Raw genomic sequence first — 23,939 nt, forward strand, 5'->3', positions numbered from 1 at the left:
CCCCCTATCTTTTCGACTAAGTATTAGTGATATTGTAGTTTGTAAATAATATTTAAGCACACGCACATTTCACTGTTAATTACTGGCACCAAGGCGGTACGTGCAGTAGAGGAGCAAAGGTTATAGGCAGGGCTGCTGTGTGATTTTCCGGCAGGGCGGGAGTCAGTCACTACGCCGTAGCGTAGACGCCGTGGGCGGAACCACATGGAAATACAGCGGGTGATTGCTGTAGAGCAGTGGTGTCAAACTCGGGCCCTTCAGCTTTTGTGAGACTACATATCCCAGCATGCCCTGCCACAGTTTTAGCATGCCCTAATAGCAAAATTGTGGCACTGCATGCTGGGATGTTAGTTCTACTGCAGCTGGAGGGCCCGAGTTTGACACCACTGCTGTAGAGGCGGTAGCAGTCATATGACGTCTTTCCCTGTGGCTCCACCCATGGTGTCAATGCTACAGGGGAGCACACATCAGAGGTAACTTCCCCTTAGTTTACTTGGCAGTACTGCAGCTAGGTGAGCTACAGGTTGGAGACCACTGCCCTACAACAACACTGGCTGATGCCTTAACCACAATTCAAACACTCAGAAGATGTGCTACGTATAATGTGTAGGGAGACTTCTACTAGATGACCACCTGGAGGTGTAAATCCCTTCTCTCTTTCAAAGCCAGTACAGAGATTAGAATGACAAACTTCTGGATCATTTCCTCTAACTACAATAAGCTGCACTTTGTATTATTTAATTACCAAAGTTGTTGTATATTAAGAGAACATAGTTATATTTGTAACTTACAATATGACTAGTATACAATTACATTGCGATTTAGGGCCGCATTCAATTGCCGGCAATAAGTTCTCGCCGGTGACTCCATTTCGCAGGCGAGAACTTTTCCCCATATTCAATTGTAAAGACTTTCCGCCGGTGCAAAAAGTCTGCGCCTTGTAACCAGTGGAAAAGATTCGCCACTGAAAGGAGGCGGAAAAAAGTGCAGGTTTTGGGGTGCAAAGTTGCAGGAACACACCCGCAGCCTTGGGACAGCCCCCCAAAAGGTAAACTTAAAAAAAATACTTTAGATCACCCCAAAAAAAAGATTTCATTTTGGGGGTGAAAAAAAACTTAGGGGACAAACTTAAACTAGCGAAATAGACTCCAGGGGGTCCCCCAAGTATGCCCAAGCTGTTTTTTTTAGTACAGGTTTGTTTTTTAAAAATAACCTCACGTTAGTGATTTTTAACCATGCTTGCACCCATTTTCACGTTCCCCAAATTTGCTGGGACTACTTATTTTAGGCAAAAAAAAACCCTGCAAAGACGCTAAATAGCACCTATTGAGACCATTCAAGTACCCCAAATACCTTCAACAGAGCTATTTGGGGGTATCCATAGTGACCTTCTCCCCCATTCCACCCCCCCATCAGTGTATCTTTAAGGGGGTGTCAGACTGATTTCCCCAAATCTGACAGTACTTTTCACTGAAACACGTTCTCATGTCCTTTGCAATTGAATAGGGCGAATCGCAGTGACTAGTGCAGTACTTTTCCGGAGCCCAAACTGGCTATGACGACGAAAAGTCTGGCACTTTTCGCCGGCAATTGAATATGGGCCTATGCGTTTCTCTTTTCTTAACAAAGTTACTGCGATGGGGGCACCCCAAGCTACAGCAGTATACTAAGTTACATTTTGGGGCCTGACCAAATGCTGTTCCTCCCCTGATAGACTTAACCTTACCTTCATGTAACAAAGCCGATACTTCACCTCCTCACTTTGATGCTTTCATTACTGATTTTCTAAATGCTTTCCATCCCTCTCCCATATATACAGCTGTATAATCACTGGTTCAGCACGGTGGTGTAATGCACAACTATAAGCCACCCATGACACTATTAAGCATGGGTGGTGCTTTGTGCTTACACCCTGGATCTTCACCATTAAAATGATTGAAACTTGGCTTGTAAGGCTGTGTACATATGACACAGGACGAAGACTTTTGGAGGATGGCCTGGTGTCATGAAGGGCAGCGAAGAAGCCACTTCAAAAGGTACAGGGATTGGACTGCTGAGGACTGGGGTAAAGTGATTTTCTCTGATAAATCCCCTTTCAGACTGTTTGGGGCATCTGGAAAAACGTCCGGAGAAAGAAAGGTGGGTGGTACCATCAGACCTGTGTCATGCCAACAATAAAGCATCCTGAGACCATTCATGTGTGGGGTTACTTCTCAGGCTAAATTGTGAGTGAGCTCACTCCCTTGGCTAAGAGCACAGCCATGAATAAAGAATGGTACCAAAACATCCTCCAAAAGCAACTTCTCCCAACCATCCAAGAACAGTTTGGTGATGAACAATGCCTTTTCCAGCATGATGGAGCACCTTGCCATAAGGCAAAAATGATAACCAAGTGGCTCGGGGAACAAAACATTGAAATTTTGGGTGCATGGCCAGGAAACTCCCCAGACCTTAATCCCATTGAGAACTTGTGGTCAATCCTCAAGAGGCGGGTGGACAAACGAAACCCACAAATTCTGACAAATTCCAAGCATTGATTAGGCAAGAATGGGCGGCCATCAGTCAGTATGTGGCCAAGAAGTTTAGTGACAGCATGCCAGGGCGAATTGCAGAGGTCTTGAAAAAGAAGGGTCAATACTGCAAATATTGACTAATTTGCATAAACTTAATGTAATCGTCAATAAAAGCCTTTGACACTTATGAAATGCTTGTCAGATGTTACTACGGTATACTGAAGTAAAATTACAAATAGGTCTAAAGACAGAAGCAGTAAACTTTTACGAAAATCAATACTTGTTATTCTCAAAAATTTTGGCCATGGCTGTACAGTCTATAAGATAAAAGATAGGAGCTGGTTGGTTGCTATAGGCAACTTCTCTCTGCTCGATACATAAACCCCATTGTTAGTTATTGATCTTTTATCACCCCTCCAGGGGGAGGGCGTCATATGTTCTACCAGACTGTTTCCGTGCGTTCAACAATACATGTATTTATTAAGATTTAAGAATGTATATTTTAGCATTTGCCAAAATCCTAACTTTACAAGGACACTGGTTCAATAGAAAAAATGTGTACCAGTTATACATAATATAATGAATGCTCATTGTGTATCAACACACACACACACACGTACAGGCTTTATGTCACAAGTCTTCGGAGCCTGTCTTAACACACACGGAATGTACATTTCTGAAAATGTATTTTATTTTGTACAATTTCTTAAAGTTAAAAAAAAAAAAAAAAACAAAGTCTAAACTTAAGATCAGACGAGGACAAAAAAAAAAACACAACACAACAACTCACTATAAAAGTGTCCAGTGAGGATAATCACTGCAGCATCATAATGTGACTTCACTTCTCCAGGCTTTGTGCCCTGTATAACAAGGAGTAATGATCCTGTGTGTACAGCATGTAGATGGTGGGACTAGCACCCTCAGGAAACACATGCTGAGTTACCACACTGTCCATGGCGTCCACATATTCTACTTGCAGAGGAATGTCCAGCGCCTGCGTCAGGGCGATGATCTGAATATGGTCACATACCGTGTTCATGGGTTCCACGTGCTGGAAACAAGGACAGTACATTGAGAACGGTACATAGAAATGGCACCTAGTTTATTTGAAGAGCTGAACAACATACAACTAAAGGTGGATACTAGAGCTTCAGACCTCTCATCCTCAAGGAGCCGTAACTGCATGTTTTACAGATCTCAGTATTAGCAAGGAAATAATTAGCACCACCTGTGGATCTTTTTAAAATGTGTCAGCCAGTAATACATACACGTGTGCATCTGGAAAGTATGCACTGCTAGTGGGCCATGAGGCCTGTGGTTGGGAACCATTGGTTTATACCTATCCATTTTGTGTTTTCCTGGCATTCTCTATTGCAACTAAAGAATCCCCAGTCAGGGCCCCCCAAAGCCATCAGGGATATCCCACACACTCACTTTCAAAAGAGGAATTTTTGTACTTACAAGTCTTTTTCTCCAAATTCATACGGCACACTGCACACCCTTACCCAATTATGCTCCTTGTCAGGTTTTCCTGGTTATTGCACTTTGTCTTGCTGCAATACAGTCAGGAGGCCATTAGGTCAATGTCTGACACCATCGGTCTACCACTTGTTGGAAATCCTCGATAGGGAGACCATGACAACCCAAAGCCCCCGAAAATTGTACTGGAAGGTAACTACCCCCCACCCCCAGCTCATGAAACTGACCACCAGAGTCCAGTCCCATAAAGTGATTGGATAACCACTTGAGTTTATCACCCCTCAACCACCAAAGCGGAGAATAGAGAGTCTGATATAGTTAGAGATTAGCTGCAGATGAGATTTGTTCCACTTTTAGAGGACCTCAATCTGATCTCTCTCAAGTGAAACAGTTCAAACTGGACTTTTGGGTTGGGCCATTAACAGAACCTGGGCCTGCAGTAAGACTGGGGCAGCCACCTTGACGATCAGGTCAACCAGGTACAGTAGGATTCTCATGTTCTCAGCAAGGCAACTACAGTATAACTGCCAAAAATATTTTTGGAGACCCTCAACAGTTTCAGTTGGTCTACCCTTTGGGTTTGTCTACAATGCAGAGACTGCACAGCAAATCTAAGGAGGCACCGGTGCTCTCCCAGATAGGCAACCTTAATGTCCATGTATCCATAAACTGCCCTCCTGCGTTTGACAACAGACTTCAGCCACTCCACCTTGAACTTGTGCACACTTGGATGAACATTTAGATATTTTAAGTTGAGAATTGGTCTGAAGGACCAGCCTGGGGCAAAGGAGCACAAACTGAGTCCTCCAGCTAAAGAAAGAACTCTCCTTCGCCTCTCCTGTATCCAATGAGATTATTTTGTTCAGGGGCAAACAAGGCATTACCTTGCAAAGGGTGGAGGATCTGTATCAACCAGTCTAGGCCACAGAGCAAGGAGCACTGCGACTACAGAGATAGACCGTTGCCCAAGAAATGCCACTTCTCCCAGCTACTCAAAAGCCTATCTGATGTGCTCATGAACAATTCCAAAATGGGTTGGCTGGACCTCAGACCCTAAAACAGAATGGTCAGAGTGAGGCTAGTGGCTCTGTGAAGATAGACTTTAGGGTGACTTTGATCTTCATCTAATTGCTAATCCTTGGGGGTAGCAGCTTTGGACAAAGGAATTGGGTGGTTTTGGACATTCTTGCTATGGAAATTTCTACCTTGATTGGAGATCCCCATTTCACAGTGTCTCTACTAGGGACTGGTTAGAGATACTAAAACCTATGATCAGGGTCAAACTAGGTTTAGGCACTGGGGGGGGGGGTTAGGGTTAGGCACCCCTAAGGATGGGGGGGTAGGTAAGTTGAAATACTTACCTGTCAGAATCTTCACTGCCGGTCTTCCAGCATTGGGATTTCATACCGATCCCCACTATACTGTACATTTTATTTGCATGGCAAAATAAAAATGGGACATTTTATAGCTAATAAAACACACAGTTAAAGTAACTCCAAGACACTTTTGCACCAGGTCTATAGACTGACCCCCATGAGTTAGAGGCTATAGTTATTAAGTTTATGGATCAAGTGCCCCATATGTCACTGCATTTACCAAGCCAGGAGAAAACTTAAGTAGAAAGTTTTACCCAAATTAGCTTTTTCCCCCCTTTAGTAACATGTCTGGTGACCAAATATACCCCAGTAACTGTTGTACACAATGAGTATATAGTTGACCTGAGTGCAGAAGTCCAATATGTGTAGTCCGTCCTCTATAAACGGTTGGTAGAACTCAGCCCTGTTCCTGAGGAAGGCAGAGGTGACCAGTCTCAGGTACTGGATGGCACCGTCCGAGACATATGGATGGTTGAATGCTTTCAGTAGGTTGGAGACCGAACCATCTTTCTCAGTCATATCTACAATGCTAAGAAACTGAGATTAGTTCAGTTAACTGCAATGTCTTTACACCACAAGCATGTGACAATCCAAAGTCACAAAGACACAAAAATAAACAGAAGAAAAAGAACCATTGAAGGCATCATACATGAGCAGGACCCTCCCTACCTTCTATCTCATGTCTGTCCCCTCTGTCTATCTCACTTATACAAGTTAGGTTTTATGCTGCATTATTATTGTTATTATTATTATTATTATTATTATTATTATAGCCAGTGTTTTTCTGATATGTGTAATTGCCATGTAAGGAATCTGTACTTGTTTTGTGCTTCTTGTTATTGTATCTCCACAACTCTTTTATTACCACCACACGTCCTGTTAATATTCTCCTATAATTCTCATGCATTTCTATATTGACTGCGCCACCATACGGGAAAAATAAAAGGGAAGGCTCCCTAAATCATCATGGGTTCAACCGAAATGTTGAATTCTAAAGTTAGACAGGCGGTAGGGGAGAGGTATTAATCGGGGCAGCATTATTTAGTGGAGTTGTAGTGGAATTGTCCGGTAAGTGGTTCAGGGGCATAGCCAGAACTTTGTGGGACCCATAGTTCATTTTGAAAGGGCCTCTACCTTAATGCTCCTATAGAGACACCTTTCGCTGCACCAGTTCATTTTATGCCCCATAGTAATGCCCTAGTTAATTTTATGCCCCACAGTAGTATCCTATAGTTAAGGTTATGCCCCACAGTAGTGCCCTAGTTCATTGCATGCCCCACAGTAGTGCCCAAGTTCACAATATGCCGCTGTACACATGTCACAGTGCCCCCAATTCACATTATGCCATACAGTGTCCCCAGTACATGTCACATTGAGATGTCCTCTGTTCATAATGCCACATTGTAGTGCCTCCAATTCATATTATGCCACATTACAGTGCCCAGAGTTCATACAAAGAAACATTTCAGTGCCCTCAATTTATATTATGCCATACTATAGTGCCCCCAGTTCATATTATGCCACAGTACAGTGCCCCAAGATCAGATTATATCACATGACAGTGCCCAATTTAGATTATGCCAGTTTACAGGCCTGCCTTACCATTATAACATCCACTACTCACAGCATTCACTAAAACTTGAATGTCACCCCATTTAGGCCTGCCAACGGGTAGGACCCAATTGCTCAGCAAGCAATTCTGGGAACTTGGTAGACAACTATACAATCTTTGTCCGAGCACCCTAAACCTCTGGACTCCCATAGCAATGGCACCCCCTACAACCATGTACAAGATCAGGGTCGGACTGGCCCACAGGGGTAAAGGGGAAACTCCAGGTGGGTCCCACTGCCTGAGGCCCCCACCTTCGTTTCTAATGACAGTGCCTGAAATTAAACATTGTTACTTTATTACAGGGTCAGTTACCTGGTAGATAATGAACAGACCATGCACTGTAACATCCATGTTTACTGAAGGTTATGTCCTCTATAATGGTTGGCTAAGCTCTGCGGTGGCTGGCCACAACCTCTAAACATGGGCCCGTAAACTTTAGTAAATAGCGTTTCAGCTTTAAGTCTGGTGGCATATGATTGCAGGGCCAGGTTACCCATGGCAGCCGGCCTTGCAATGTAAGAGGAACAGAGATGGACTGGTTATGTTTGTTTGAAATATTGGTCTTGGATTATCCAGCGTAGGAGATGGAGGATTGTGCGGTTTGCTCTCAGTAAGCCTGATACAAGCCAAGGGCTTCCTTCCTTGTACCAATATGTCACAATTCTAAACTGCAACCACCAATTAGGTGGCACAAGAAGTGACATGTTACAGGGGAGATACAGATATAAATACTGTTCTCTCCCCCCCCCCCCGCAGTGCCTAACCCCCCCTGTAAGTGCCTAAACCAAACCCTCCTTCCCTGCAGCCTAAACATAAGTCTCCCGGGGGGGGGTGTCTAACCCTGACCTCCCCCAGTGGATGCCCCCCCCTTCCCCTAGCCTAACCCTGAGTCCCCCGAGGGAGCTCCTAGCCTAACCCTCCAACCCACGGCTCCCCCCCCCCATCAGCTCCCGGCATAGGTAAAATGACTGGCATCAGGATTTCGACACCTGTCATTAGACCCTTGCCGGGATTAGACAGTCGGGATGCAGACAGTCGGCATTTAGACCGTCGGCATCACGACTGCATACCCTGAGAAATGGACATAATTTAGAGCAGTGGTTCTCATACTCAGTCCTCAGGACCCCACACAGGTGACGTTTTCCAGGTCACCCAGCAGGTGCACAGGTGTACTCATTACTCACTGACACATTTTAAAAGTTACACTGGTGGAGCTAATTATTTAACTTGTGGTTCTGTGAGGAGACCTGGAAAACATGCACTGTTTGGGGTCCTGTGGGCTGATTTTGCGCACCGGCGATTTAGAGAAATGATGCACAAATAACACGTTTTCACCAGTTTCGATTTAGTGCCTTGAACTAGAGAGTAGTAAACCTGTGACTCTAGCTGCGGTGTACTACATCTCCCATCCTCTGGTTGGTACAGAATACTGGGACATGTAGTTCCATAACAAACAGCAGTCTTTTCCTCAAGACCACTTTAGTCGCTGGAGTAGTACAATGGACAATTTTGTACCAGATTATGGGCCGTATTCAATTAGCGGCGAAGAGCAGTTTTCAGTAAAAAAGTTTTGCCGGTGACGTCATTTTGCCAGCGGAAACTTATCTCCGTATTCAATTGTGGCAACGTTTCGCCGGTGTGGAAACGCAATGCAATGTTCCCGGCGGAAAAGTTTTGCCTATGAATTGCGGTTTTAGGGTGCAAAGGTGGGGAAACCACCCTGCACCATTAGGACAGGTCCCAAAAGGTAAACAGCGTCAAAAAAATTAAATATTGAGAACACCGCAAAAATAGACTTTGAAAAAAGGGACGAAAGAGTATAAAGTTGGGGTACAAACTTAAAAACTAGCGAAATAGACTTGGGGGGGTCCTGTAAGTATGGGGGAGTGGTCTTTTTTCTTTTAATTGCAGGTGCATTTTTCAAAACCTCACTTTTGCGATTTTTAACCATGTTTGCACCCATTTTCATGTACCCCAAATTTGCTGAGACTATTGAGATCATTTAAGTACCCCAAATACCTTCAAGCAGGCCTATCGGGGGTATCTATAGTGATCCCCAATGTCAGTGCATCGTTCGGGGGGGGCGTCAGGCAGATGTCCCCCAAATCTGATAAATCTAATCCCATAGAATACGGGGACATGGGCGATGCTGGTTTTCCATGCGAAAAAGTGATGTCGATAACAGTCCGGCATGCAAAAAGTACAGGACTTTTCGCGTCTAATTGAATATGCCCCTATATATCTCATGTTGTCAGAGGTCGCTCCTTATAATAGTTTTTATCTCCACTCACTGTTTCATAGTAATATCGAAATAGGTGTTCCAAGAAGCCGGCTGCGAGGAGCTCATGTCTGCTCTGGATTAAATGCTCTCTAAACCTAGGAGAAAGCAAAGAGATGATTAATGCAGGTTTGCAGTTCCTCAGTACATGCTGTATATAGTGAACAGCAGGTAACCTACGTTCGGCCTATAATTTCAGGTGATAACTGAAGAGATTGGAGATATATAAAACTCTCCCTCCTCTTACCAGAAAGAATATGATGAAATCATATTTCCTGTGGAGAAATGCGTCGGGTTAAATCCTTTAATGGATCATTTGATTTTATCTTTCATACCCTTGGGCCCACAGCAAAGACCAGAGCCCCATTATTGTGAGGGGCATGGCCTAATCACTGGGGCATGTTCACACTCCCTTAATAAATAAAAAACCCTATTTGCAAGAGGGATGGGGTCCAGCATTGGACCTGGGCCCCCCACAGGGCCCCTCAAATAAGCCCAGGAAATTAGTACATGCCCCCCCTTGGCACCCCTGCTAATATGAGCCGCCTGCACCTATTTAGAATGTTATATCAATGACTTTGAGCCTGCAAAATTTATTTGGAGTCTTCTCCCAATTGTAACTTTCACCCCTATGTCACCCACCTTGCAAAGGACTCCCTGGAGGACAGTCATATAAAAAAGCTACTCTTATTCCTCACCAGGGTGTTATAGGACATATCTAGTGGCCCAATACAGTTGTATATTTAGCTTTTCCATTTGGGGTTAAAAGAGCAATTCAATTCGGTGGGCTCGGTGACTGCATGGCGTAACTCTGCTTGTGCATCATGGTTTGCTATATGGTAGGTTTCACTTCCTCCAGAAATATTTGGGATAATTACCTTCCACATGGTATTTGGACACATTTACAGTATTTATTAATTAGTAACAAGTCTTTATCGTAACTGAATGTAACATTGTGTTTATATATTCAATACGTTTATTATATTCACCCTTGAGTTGGCAACCTTAAATCTGCCCCTGGCACATTGGGAAACAAGTGCAGGACCTGCTGTAATACATTACACACAAAGACCGATAGGTCAAAGTCTATAATATATAAATGTACATTTCCCAGGTGGTATAAAAGGACAATAACCCCCCTCCCCCCCCTGCATCTCAGGACAGCAGGTACGAGATGATCTAAGTAAATCGTCTTAGGTCTAAGACTGTAAGGGGCTAGCGGCACAAGCTATTGGTTGATGTGCACAGAGCCGCCGACAGCTGCCACAGGTCCGGGTACTGAGGGGGTGTGGACAAATCCCGGAAAGGCATTGCCATCCCCCCTCAACAGATGGCTGCACAGGGGGCTCCAGGCACAGGGGGACATTTGTCCCTTTAGCAGCCGACTGGGGCACCCGCCTCAAGTGGAATCGGTATGATTTACCGCCAGACCCATGCCCAGCGGTTGGAATCTCGACAGCAGCATCCTGGCAGAGGAGGAAATCCCGATCGTCCTAGGTAAGTATTGTCTTACCTAATTATACCCCCTAACCCTAACCCTCCCTTAGGGGTGCCTAACCCTAACGTCCCCCCCCCAGTGCCTAACTCTAATCCCCCCTCTAAGTGCATAAACCTAAACCCCAACTTCCCCTAAGCTAAACCTAACCACCCAGGGGGGTAAATAACCCTAAGTCCCCCCCAGGAACCCTTAATCTACCCCCCCCCCATGGCTATCCGCGCTCGGAGTCCCTTTGATCAGGATGCCGAGCGCCGGTCTCCCGGCGTCTGTAAAATGACAGGCGTTTAGATTTAGACGCCTGTCATTTAACCCTCACCGGGATTAAGCAGTCTGGAAGCCGGCTGTCGGGATTAGGTCCTCTGGCTTCCTGACTGCATACCCCTCCAGCAGGCCCAGGCAATTAGTTCCAGCTCCTCCCCCCACAGCGCATCTTGATGTCCACAGCTGTTCGAACTTGGTTATATGTAGGGATATATTAATTTTAAGTTTCATAATCAGTAAAAACTTAGACAACAGGTACTCCAACAGGTGTGCTAGTCATTTATTGAGGAAAAAAAAACAAAAAACTCACCACAAATATCGTCACCAGGACATATTCATGCTAGGTGGTGCACAGTTCCAAATCATCTATTGTGTTCAAAGATTGCTAAAACACTTTACTGACGAACAGGTCATCAACCGCTACTTTCAGACATCATGACCTCCCCGATCACCAGTCCTCAGCCCATGTGATTATATATATATATATCATTTTTTTTTTTTTTAAAGTAGAACCAAGTGCATCAGAAAGAATACATTCCCTGGAAGGAAGGATGTTATACCCTGTCAGATATGAAAGGCATTAGTTATTTGCTGGCTATTCCACTTGACATGTTACGTTCTGCTACAGGAAATGCTGTTCTTCCAGTGGAAACTGAGGACGCATTGAACAATTGTAGCACTCAAGTGATTTGTATTACTACTACGCCACTTGGAGACAGAATTTGTAACCGAATTATTTTTCAATACTGGTGGTCAAAATTTCTCTAGAGTGCACAAAGGATATGAGTAATGGACATATGCCACCAGGAAATAGTTATCAGAAAAGGTCTTTATCTGGTTTATAAATGCAACACTCACCTGAGAATTTCCTGCTGTTTACCAAGCAAAGATTCTAAATAGGCAAAGCCCAGGCCTCTATAGAAACAGCTGCCATCAGCTCGCGTTTTACGGACAGCGCAGTACATGGCCTGAAGGTCCTGGATTAAAAATTAAACAGCAAATATGGGTCAAAATAAGGACAAAGAAAAAGGAGAAAGGTTTGAGCTAGCACTTTGGAGGAGATGGTAGATATAAAAACAGAGGTCAATATAAAAAAAAGCTGCTCACTGGATGGGATAAACAAAACTCGACTGTCCCGTTAATGGAAGTCTCCTTTTAAAAAAAAAAAACACCAAGGATCTTCATAATAAACTTTTGTATGGCTATAAATAAACGTCAGCCTCTTTTCATTAACGAAAAAAAATACAATTTTTATAATAAATATATATATATATATATATAAGTCAATCACAGGGGCTCTGCACTCAACATAATAACTAACAATAATCGTAATAAACATAATAAACAGTGGGGTTTTGGTTCATGAATTGATCAGTGCATTTAAGCTTGCAGCCCCCGTCACGGGACCCCACTTTACTGCAAGTCCCTACTCTATTGCTCAGAATTATAACATGGACATAGCCATCACAACCAAAACCCCACTGTTTATTATCTTTATTACAATTATTGTTAGTTATTATGTTGAGTGCAGAGCCCCTGTGATTTCTTTGTAAACAATGTGGTCACATACCATGTTGCACCCCAAATCTAGGAATGGTGAGTGCCGTGGATTAGTGCTTTTTGTTTATTTTGATTAATTTTTATAATTAATCATTTTTGTGATCACATTTTCTCATGCACCCCTTTTAACTAGTTATCTAACTTGTGTCAGCTGTTTTCCTAGGTGCTTTGCAACAGGTGTGCTTGGTAACTGTCTTACATTTAAAAGCAAAGTTACTGTGAGCTTTAAACCTTGATAGCATACCCTGAGTTTAACACTAATGTGATGGCTATGTCCATGTTATAATTCTGAGCAATAGAGTAGGGACTTGCAGTAAAGTGGGGTCCCGTGACGGGGGCTGCAAGCTTAAATGCATTGATCAATTCATGAACCAAAACCCCACTGTTTATTACGATTGTTTTAGTTATTATGGTGAGCGCAGAGCCCCTGTGATTTCTATTTAAACAATGTGGTCACATACCATTTTGCACCCCAATTCTAGGAAAGGTGAGTGCCGTGTATTAGTGCTTATATATATATATATATATATATATATATACACATATACACACACACACACACATACATACATACACACACATAGCATTGGTATAATGTTTTCTTTCTTCTCCCCCTTTAGTGCTGTCTATTTTCTTTTGTTACTGTAGCAGACTGGTTTCACCATTACAATGGCTGTTCACAAAAAGATTTAGGGTAGATTTACAAAAACTTAAAAAAAAAAAAAAAAGTAAGGGGGGTGCCCATATGCCCAACCAATTAGATGCTAGCTATCAATTTTTTAGACTGTACTATATAGATGGGGATGTAGTTAAGAGACCAGCGGCTGCCGGTCTCTATACCAACGCTAGAATCCCGAGAAGGGAGTTACGATAGGCGTCAAAATACCAACACCTATCTTATTCCCGATGCTGGAATCCAGGAGGACACGTGCCTGATTCCTGAACGAAGGAAAGCCAGGGCGCCCATAGTATTAGCCGCGGGAAGGGTTAGGTTTAGGTCAGTTAGCAGGATTAGCGTTATGTTTTTGTGGGAGGCAGGTTAGGCACCCCTAGGGGGGGGGGAGTTAGGGTCAGGCACCACTGAGGGAAGGTTAGGTTTAGGCACTAAGGGGGGACACAGGTTTAGGAACTAATGGGGATGGTTAGGGTGCCTGGTGGGGAGCGTTAGGCTACAAGAAGGGAGGGTAATGGGGAGAAGGGGGGAGGGTAAGTATACTTACCCGACCCGTCGGGATACCTACCATGGGGATGCCACTGTCAGTATTGTGACAAGAGGTATCCCGACAGCCAGTATTACATACCCATTCCATATAGGTGCAATCTGATTGGTTACTATCGGCCAAGCCTCCACTTTTCACTTTTATAGAAGTTTTAGTAACACTACACCGACACTATGACAGCAGCATACTATACAGGAGTATCAAGAAAGGTTTTATAGTGCCCTTTTAAAAAATACATAGTAAATTAATTAAAACATCAAGATGATATATGTAACAGTTATTTATATAGCGCACACTTATTCCTCTGCGCTTTGCAGAGAATATTTGGCCATTCACATCAGTTCCCGCCCCAGGGAAGCTTACACTTTATATTCCCTACAGCATGGACAAATAAATGTAGCCTGGCTGGTCCAAAGCCAGTTAATTAATGCCAATTGATTAGCATGTGATTGAAAGAGCCCGGTGGCCAATCCAAACTCTCACTTGGACCAGGAAGGTGTGAATTGTGCAAATATTGGCACCTGGTGAAAGCGCTCTGCTCCTCCCACCAGAACATAATAGGTAATAGCACAATAAGAAATGTCCCAAAGGGAATGGAGGGGATGCAAGTCATATCAAGTAATAGACCCAATTTTCAGAAGGCAAAATGGGTCCAGTCTGTCTGAAAATTGCCCTTGATATCACCAGGAACATGGATTATATTACTTTACTTTGGAAATTAGTGACAAATAATCCGTACCTCAAATCTGTCCAATCAGGGTTTTTATACTACGAGTAGGCTTCTTAAACCACAAACTTTAGCATAGCAAATAGATGTGAGGAACAGAACGCACCAAAGTCACAAACTTTTATACTGTGTACAGAAATGGTGATTAATCAAACATTTACCTTCAGCTTCTGCTGATACAGCGGATCGCCAGCGTGTTCTTCTATAAATGACTCTATATCACACTTTTCTGATACAAAATCAAAGGAATCGTCAGTCTGAGAATCAAGCAGAAACAGGTTAAGGCCCCCATACATCAGCAATCTGAAAACCACAATTGAACAATTTGAAGATTTATTGCCCGATCTTAGGATTTCCCAATCGAGCAATCTGTGCCCATACATTACAGATCTTTTTCAGTGATTTACAGATCGATTGCAGCAAACACAGATCTGGCAATCTTGAAAGGCTCCATCATTTTACTAGTAACAGTCTGCAAATCTGGTGATCATGACCATACACTAGCAATCTACAGCCCCAATCGATCTGTGAAATCCAACATGTTGGACAATCTGATTAAACAATTCCAATCACTTTTTGGTTGCAATCTGCGATCTGTGAAGCCCATACATTGCAGATTTTTATACACAATCGATTGCAAATTGCACGATTGCTGCAATCTATCTCTGATGTATGGGGGCCTTTACTCACTGACATTTTAAAAGATCCACAGGTGGAGCTAATTATTCCATTTGTGACTGAGGAGACCGGGAGAACATACACTGTTATGGTCCTGAGGACAGATTTTGAGAACCTGTGGCCTAATGCAGAGGTTCCCAAACGCAGTCCTTGGGGTTCCCCAATAGAGATATCCATGGTTGAGCACAGGTGGTTAAATCAAATAGCCTGAGGTACTAATTAAGCCACCTGTGCTCAACCATGGATATCTCTAAAACCTAAACTGTTGGGGAGCCTTGAGGACCACGTTTGAGAACCTCTGGCTTAATGGAAAAGGTCTCATCTGAATTAGGGGTCGACACCAGATGAGGGTCATGACTTAATTAGAACCTCAGTCAATTTGATTTAACCATCTGGATTCAAGCATGGATATCCTTAAAATCTGGACTGTAATGGCAGAGTTTGGAAAATTATGGCGCAGAAGACATCTGAAGTTTGCGCAATGGAGTTCTGCTACAGACACACAGAGTTTCTCCTTCCTGGTGTACTCGGCAGGAATGATGTCAGCAGCCATCAGAGAGAAGCTGTCTCCATCAGATCGGAACAATTATTGTTACCAACAATCCGATAATCATTCCCAACCTGAATCGCGTATAGTTTGGGAAGATCTAGGCATGGTCTATGGCAGGGGTCTTCAACCTTTGGCCCTCCAGCTGCTGTGAAACTACACGTCCCAGCATGCCCTGACACCATTTTGTTATAACAGCATGCTAAAACTGCGGCAGTGCATCCTGGGATCTGTAGTTCCACAGCAGTTGGAGGGCCAAAGGTTGAAGATCCCTGGTCTATGGTGTTCCAAATTTTCAACAGTAAATGTTGGCAGGTTGGGAAATATACAAGGCAGCAATACAAGACCTGTGTTGGATACAGTTTGTTAGAGATGCTAAAATACATTAATTTAAAATCAATTAATATTAAGCATCTGGGACATTCAGGGTATAATGTATAAAACACATGTTCCCATTATAGCCTTTATGATATAGGGCATATTCAATTAGAGGCGAAAAGTCCGAGCTCGGACTTCGCCATCATCGGAGGTTTCTGCAGGGATAAAGTATCGGGCGCATGCCCGCTAATCCCCGTATCCAATTTGGATCTGGTGAAAACGGGACCCAGTGGAAAGGTAAGTATGGAAAAGTCCTGTCAATTTTTGGTGAAATCATCCTGGCACCCTCTAAAGATGGTCTGATATGGGGGATCACTATGGGTACCCCCGTTTTGGCCTGCGGAAGGTAAGTTGGGTTTTTAAATAGCAGCGGCAGGTGCATAAATGCGCCTGTGAAGAAGGGGTGAATAATAGCATTTCTCTCTTTTAAAAAAAAAAACTATGACCATCAAATTTGGGGTATATGAAAATGGGTGCAAGCATATTTTTAAGTCCCTAAAGTAATTTTTTTTAATTCTTCAAAAATGCACCTGCTGCTACCACCCGCACTCTAGAAAACACCGGCCGCACACAGGGGAACCCTTCTTGAATCAATTTAGTTTGTTTAAAACTTTGATCCCCAATATTTTTTTCGCCCCCAAAATGTAAGTACATTTCTTGGGGTGTCCTGAGGACTTTTAAAAAAAAAAAAATTGACACAATACTTTTAGGGGACACTCCCAGAGGTGCAGGCTATTTATTTTTAAGTCTGCACCCCAAAACCCCAATTCTGCTCTTTTTTTTGCCATGTATTACAAGGAGAAAACTTCTCCCCGTTTTTTAACAAAGACTTTTCGCACCTACAAAAAGGTCTTTGAAATTAAATATGGGGATAAGTGAAACAGGCGAAAATGACATCTTCGGCGATAAATTATAGCCAATAACTGACATTTTGCCTCAAATTGAATGCGGCCCATAGAGTCTGTTGGCTGGTGTTACATATATGGTATCAGACAGTCTCAGATAGTTACTACTATGATCCAGTGGTGTAGGGTCCTTTAGCAGAGAAAGTCCTGGATGTCGTTAGCCCCTTGTAAGGCGTAGACCCCTGTGGTTAGAGTTGCTGAAGAGATGGTAGGTGACAAATTGCCGCAGTAAGTCCAGGTATTAAGAAAGGATCCAGGGCTTGGTCCAGGTGTTCAGAAATGCTGATGAAAAGTCCCGATGCAGGATTTGAAAAAGCTGTAGGACCCACCGGGAAACGCATCAGGAGTTTCTGTACTGGACCTTACTTTGCATCAGGACATTTCATCAGCATTTCTGACCACCAGCACATTTAAATAAAAAGCTGCTATGCTACACCCCTCGGAGCGGCTCAGTATCACCGAGAATCTCGCGCCTGATGGTGTATTGAGGCTTTGTGTGTGAGGACACATCTGTATACATACACACAAACACTATTACAGTAACCATGACTGAGAACTGCAGACAGGCACAGCATAAAGCATACACATAAATAAGCAGGAATTCACATACAGAAGGTCAGTTATGGTTTCATGTTACCAGGGGTCACGTAATTCACAACATAACCTAAGGAAAGTAGCGATTTGTACTTTTCTGTTAAAGCATTTTTTCACCTTCAGATAATAATCTAATGGCTTGTACAGGCCCACCTGATGCATTTACATACAGCTTTCTTCTCCTTTTCAGTAATGTCTTGATAGAAACTAATCTCTGGATACAATATTACACCATGTATAGAGCTCAGCAGACCACGAAACAAAATAAACAAAAAAAAAATGATATATATACGCAAAACTTCCAACATAGGGCGGTACTCCCCGAATTTGAAAAAAGTTCAGACAAACACCAGCTGTATCATCAATGTTTCAGATTTATTGTCACATCTATCATTCTGACCATGGATGTGACAATACATCTGAAATGTTGATGATGGAAGTTTTGTACTATTGGAGTCTGAATGATTCCCGGGAGGACACCCACGTTTAAGGTATAATATGTATGCATGCATGTATGTATCTCCCTGGGAACAATAGAAGTAGCAAATGACTGAGGTACTAGTTAAGTCACCTGTGTTCTAGTATGAATATCCTTAAAACCTGTTTTAGTGTGTCTTGAGGACAGTTTGAGAAGCACTGGCATAGGGGATGGTTATCAATATTCAGTTTTACTACTTAGAGGCCTATTCAGGATTCCTTATAGGCCTGTTACAGATGTGAAAACTAGCATTTCCACATGTTTTCTATAACGGGCCCATTTCTTATTAGGGGCCGTGTAGTATTCAGCAAACGCTGAAAACTGAAACCAACGGGCCATTGGTTCCCAGAGCCCAGCTCCTTCCAATGGGAAGAGGTCCAGGGTTGTGAATAGAGGAATACTAGGGGCTGCCTCTGCACTGCAATAACTGCGACCTTGTGCATGCAGGGAGGGTTAGGATACTGACAAACAGGTGTCGATATTCTAACCCTGTGGAGATTCTGACCACTGGCATCCCGTACCCAACCCCTTAATACAAGTGTGTGGTTTTGTTTTGTTTTTTAAAAAGAAGCATGTGGCAGGGTGTATATTCTCCTAGTGCCCAGGGAATCGCCAGCTGTTATACATACAGCCTTGGTGGCAGCTTCCAGCACTCCTCAGTTAGTACTTCTGGTTTAGGCCAGGAGAGATCCATGATGACTGTCCTGCTGTACAGAGTACAAATAGCACAAACTAGTTACTTTAACATATTCTTTCTTAACAGCACTTGTGCTGGATCAGGGCGTTTCCTAGCCCCTGTCCTGTAATAGGATAATCAGACTGAGCCTATTATCTGAATGTCTCCCACATACATGTTGTGAAGCTCAGCTGGCTACATAGTATCACATTCATTAACTTGCCACATTATTTGTACACAGCCCTGCTTGTGCAGATCTCAGTATTATAGCAAGTCTGTAACAAATCCTTACAATAATATGTAACAGCTCCCTAGTTACCAATGAGCTACAGGACAGCTTCCCCTATAACTGAACAGCAAGACATATAGGACATTGCTACATGCATGCAGATCATTACACATTTAACACTACATGCATGCAGATCATTACACATTTAACACTACATAACTGTCCATCCAGCTGCTGTACACCCGGTACTGACCATGGCTGCTGTATACAGTATACACCCGGTACTGACCATGGCTGCTGTATACAGTATACACCCGGTACTGACCATGGCTGCTGTATACAGTATACACCTGGTACTGACCATGGCTGCTGTATACAGTATACACCTGGTACTGACCATGGCTGCTATATACAGTATACACCTAGTACTGACCATGCCTGCTATATACAGTATACACCTAGTACTGACCATGGCTGCTATATACAGTATACACCTAGTACTGACCATGGCTGCTATATACAGTATACACCTAGTACTGACCATGGCTGCTATATACAGTATACACCTAGTACTGACCATGGCTGCTATATACAGTATACACCTAGTACTGACCATGGCTGCTATATACAGTATACACCTAGTACTGACCATGCCTGCTATATACAGTATACACCTAGTACTGACCATGCCTGCTATATACAGTATACACCTAGTACTGACCATGGCTGCTATATACAGTATACACCTAGTACTGACCATGCCTGCTATATACAGTATACACCTAGTACTGACCATGGCTGCTATATACAGTATACACCTAGTACTGACCATGGCTGCTATATACAGTATACACCTAGTACTGACCATGGCTGCTATATACAGTATACACCTAGTACTGACCATGGCTGCTATATACAGTATACACCTAGTACTGACCATGGCTGCTATATACAGTATACACCTAGTACTGACCATGGCTGCTATATACAGTATACACCTAGTACTGACCATGCCTGCTATATACAGTATACACCTAGTACTGACCATGGCTGCTATATACAGTATACACCTAGTACTGACCATGGCTGCTATATACAGTATACACCTAGTACTGACCATGGCTGCTATATACAGTATACACCTAGTACTGACCATGCCTGCTATATACAGTATACACCTAGTACTGACCATGCCTGCTATATACAGTATACACCTAGTACTGACCATGGCTGCTATATACAGTATACACCTAGTACTGACCATGGCTGCTATATACAGTATACACCTAGTACTGACCATGCCTGCTATATACAGTATACACCTAGTACTGACCATGCCTGCTATATACAGTATACACCTAGTACTGACCATGGCTGCTATATACAGTATACACCTAGTACTGACCATGGCTGCTATATACAGTATACACCTAGTACTGACCATGCCTGCTATATACAGTATACACCTAGTACTGACCATGGCTGCTATATACAGTATACACCTAGTACTGACCATGGCTGCTATATACAGTATACACCTAGTACTGACCATGGCTGCTATATACAGTATACACCTAGTACTGACCATGCCTGCTATATACAGTATACACCTAGTACTGACCATGGCTGCTATATACAGTATACACCTAGTACTGACCATGGCTGCTATATACAGTATACACCTAGTACTGACCATGGCTGCTATATACAGTATACACCTAGTACTGACCATGGCTGCTATATACAGTATACACCTAGTACTGACCATGCCTGCTATATACAGTATACACCTAGTACTGACCATGGCTGCTATATACAGTATACACCTAGTACTGACCATGGCTGCTATATACAGTATACACCTAGTACTGACCATGGCTGCTATATACAGTATACACCTAGTACTGACCATGGCTGCTATATACAGTATACACCTAGTACTGACCATGGCTGCTATATACAGTATACACCTAGTACTGACCATGCCTGCTATATACAGTATACACCTAGTACTGACCATGGCTGCTATATACAGTATACACCTAGTACTGACCATGGCTGCTATATACAGTATACACCTAGTACTGACCATGGCTGCTATATACAGTATACACCTAGTACTGACCATGGCTGCTATATACAGTATACACCTAGTACTGACCATGGCTGCTATATACAGTATACACCTAGTACTGACCATGCCTGCTATATACAGTATACACCTAGTACTGACCATGGCTGCTATATACAGTATACACCTAGTACTGACCATGGCTGCTATATACAGTATACACCTAGTACTGACCATGGCTGCTATATACAGTATACACCTAGTACTGACCATGGCTGCTATATACCGTCTTTTTCCTGCAAAACCAACACCACCGACACTGTCCCCATATAAACTCCACCTCTCACATAGACCACGCCCACTTCCCTGTGCATGATGTCACGACGTGGGCGGAGTCTTGCACAGAATAGACCAAAGTGCATATGGGGCGGTCAGGAGCAGAGGAGAGTGTGCAGGATCCCTGAGGCGGATCCGGGCAGTGATCTGTGAGCAATGTCGGGGACAGGGGAGGTGGGGAGTGACTTACGTGGAAAATCACTGTAACGGCATCTGAAGTTGGCATTAGTAGTCTGGGGCAAGTTTCCAAAATAATTTCGTCCCGGACCTTGATACATTTGGGTAACCGGCAATTCCATTACAGAGATGGGGACTGCGGTAAGAGAACGAAGTGAAAGCCGTACGAAATATTTAACGAAATTAAAAGCGCTAACAGCTACATACATTCAAGTGATACTTGTTTAATGCGAAGCAATGCGCTTTTCTCATTTTTTAAGTCAATTTCACAATGATAAATGGGGCCCATGATGAGTTCGGACAGTGTCAAATCTAGATAATAACAGTAACAGCAACAGGACATGCACAGTAGCAACAGGACATGCACAATAGCAACAGGACATGCACAATAGCAACAGGACATGCACAATAGCAACAGGACATGCACAGTAGCAACAGGACATGCACAATAGCAACAGGACATGCACAATAGCAACAAGACATGCACAATAGCAACAGTAGCAACAGGACATGCACAATAGCAACAGGACATGCACAATAGCAACAAGACATGCACAATAGCAACAGGACATGCACAATAGCAACAGGACATGCACAATAGCAACAGGACATGCACAATAGCAACAAGACATGCACAATAGCAACAGGACATGCACAGTAGCAACAGGACATGCACAATAGCAACAGGACATGCACAGTAGCAACAGGACATGCACAATAGCAACAGGACATGCACAGTAGCAACAGGACATGCACAATAGCAACAGGACATGCACAATAGCAACAGGACATGCACAGTAGCAACAGGACATGCACAATAGCAACAGGACATGCACAGTAGCAACAGGACATGCACAATAGCAACAGGACATGCACAATAGCAAAACAACTGTAAAAATGTCCTAATGAGAATATCATTTGTGACTGGTTAATATGAAACACAGAAAATTTGTTTGAACAGTTCACCTCCATGTCTGACGAGTGACGACGTCTCATTTTGTGCGTGTCATGGCATAAGGTAAACAGTGCCTCATGCCTCAATGATGTCACGTGTCTAGTACAGTGTTTCCCAACTCCAGTCCTCAGGAACCCTTAACAGTGCATGTTTTCCAGATCTCTCAGTATCACAAGTGAAATAATTAGCAACACCTCTGGATCTTTTAAAAATGTATCAAGCCAGTAATGCGTACTAGGAGATCCGGAAAATATGCACTGTTAGGGATCTTTGAGGACAGGGCCAAAGTGAGGCATCCTATGGAACCCTCTCCCAGCCAGTTATGTAATGTATAGCCCATAGGCTACAAAGGGCTGGGGGCCAATCTTGCATTCTGGAAGTTGGTAAATATAGCAGCATCGCATCCCCCGTAGGAACCTATGGGCATTGCGACTGCCGGCGGGAATGGAGGGATCGCAGCAGGTGTCTATGTCATACATTCGGGGAATATTAAATATTTGCCGTTACCCCTGGAAAAAGGGAGTTTTCGTGGAATAAGCAACAAATACCCGCCCCCCCTCTCTGACCCCCTGACCAAAACTTGGGGGCAGACCTGCACTGAGAGCCTGATTCAGGGATGGACGCTGTTGCTGTTGCGGCATCCATGTACGCAGCCGCTGTGTGGAATATGGCAATGTCTCATATGCCAAGGAATGTATTGAGATGCTCACCGGCACCTTTGCAAATCTTGTGTCTACGTACAAAGATGCAGCATTGGAACGGGTCCATCCACAGACCCGTTATGTCTCTCCAGTTTCCACAGTGTTCCTCCAGCTCCCAAAGTGTCTCTCCAGCCACCACAGTGTCCTTTCAGCTCCCACAGTATCCCTCCAGCCCCCACATTGTCCCTCCAGCTCCAAGTGTATCTCCAGTTCCCACACAAGTCTTTCCTCATTCCCCAAGGTCTCTCCAGCTCCCTTCTATCTCTCCATCCCCAGACCCCTTCTGTCTCTCCATCACCAGACCCCTTCTGTCTCTCCATCCCCAAACCCCCTCTGTCTCCCTAGCTCCCTTCTGTCTTTACAGCCTTAGACCCCTTCTGTCTCTCCATCCACAGACCCCTTCTGTCTCTCCAGCCCCCAGTGTATCTCCAGTCCTTACAGTGTCCCCTCAGTCCCCAGTGTATCTCCAGTCCCCACAATTACCTTTCTGTTATGTCTTTAAGATCTGGCTGCCTTCTGTGGCTCCTCTCAGCGCTGCATAATGTCACGTGTGCTGCACCGCAATAAACAAAAAGACCATATTGCATTGGCCACCACCGGTGCAATTTAGCAGCGCTACAGCCACAGTATCTCCCCAGATGGATCCCGTTGACTATGCCAATCACTGCAGCAGCACAGGCAGCCATTAGA

At 43.7% G+C, this 23,939-nt stretch overlaps 1 protein-coding gene across 1 annotated transcript in view; it reads right to left on the reverse strand.

Annotated features, from left to right (window-relative positions):
* Positions 1-3,296: 3,296 nt before the first annotated feature.
* OTUB2 (OTU deubiquitinase, ubiquitin aldehyde binding 2) overlaps positions 3,297-23,939 on the reverse strand; it is a 38,366-nt gene continuing 17,723 nt past the window's right edge. The window contains exons 2-6 of the mRNA XM_088464347.1: positions 14,686-14,781; positions 11,876-11,994; positions 9,272-9,356; positions 5,711-5,905; positions 3,297-3,564 (exon numbers count right to left, since the gene is read on the reverse strand). Coding sequence (XP_088320473.1) covers positions 3,352-3,564; positions 5,711-5,905; positions 9,272-9,356; positions 11,876-11,994; positions 14,686-14,781 — 708 coding nt within the window. The 3' untranslated portion in view covers positions 3,297-3,351. The remainder of the gene's footprint in view (positions 3,565-5,710; positions 5,906-9,271; positions 9,357-11,875; positions 11,995-14,685; positions 14,782-23,939) is intronic.

Source organism: Taudactylus pleione, unplaced genomic scaffold (genome assembly GCF_031769625.1).
Source record: "Taudactylus pleione unplaced genomic scaffold, aTauple2 ptg001661l, whole genome shotgun sequence".
Taxonomy (NCBI): domain Eukaryota; kingdom Metazoa; phylum Chordata; class Amphibia; order Anura; family Myobatrachidae; genus Taudactylus; species Taudactylus pleione.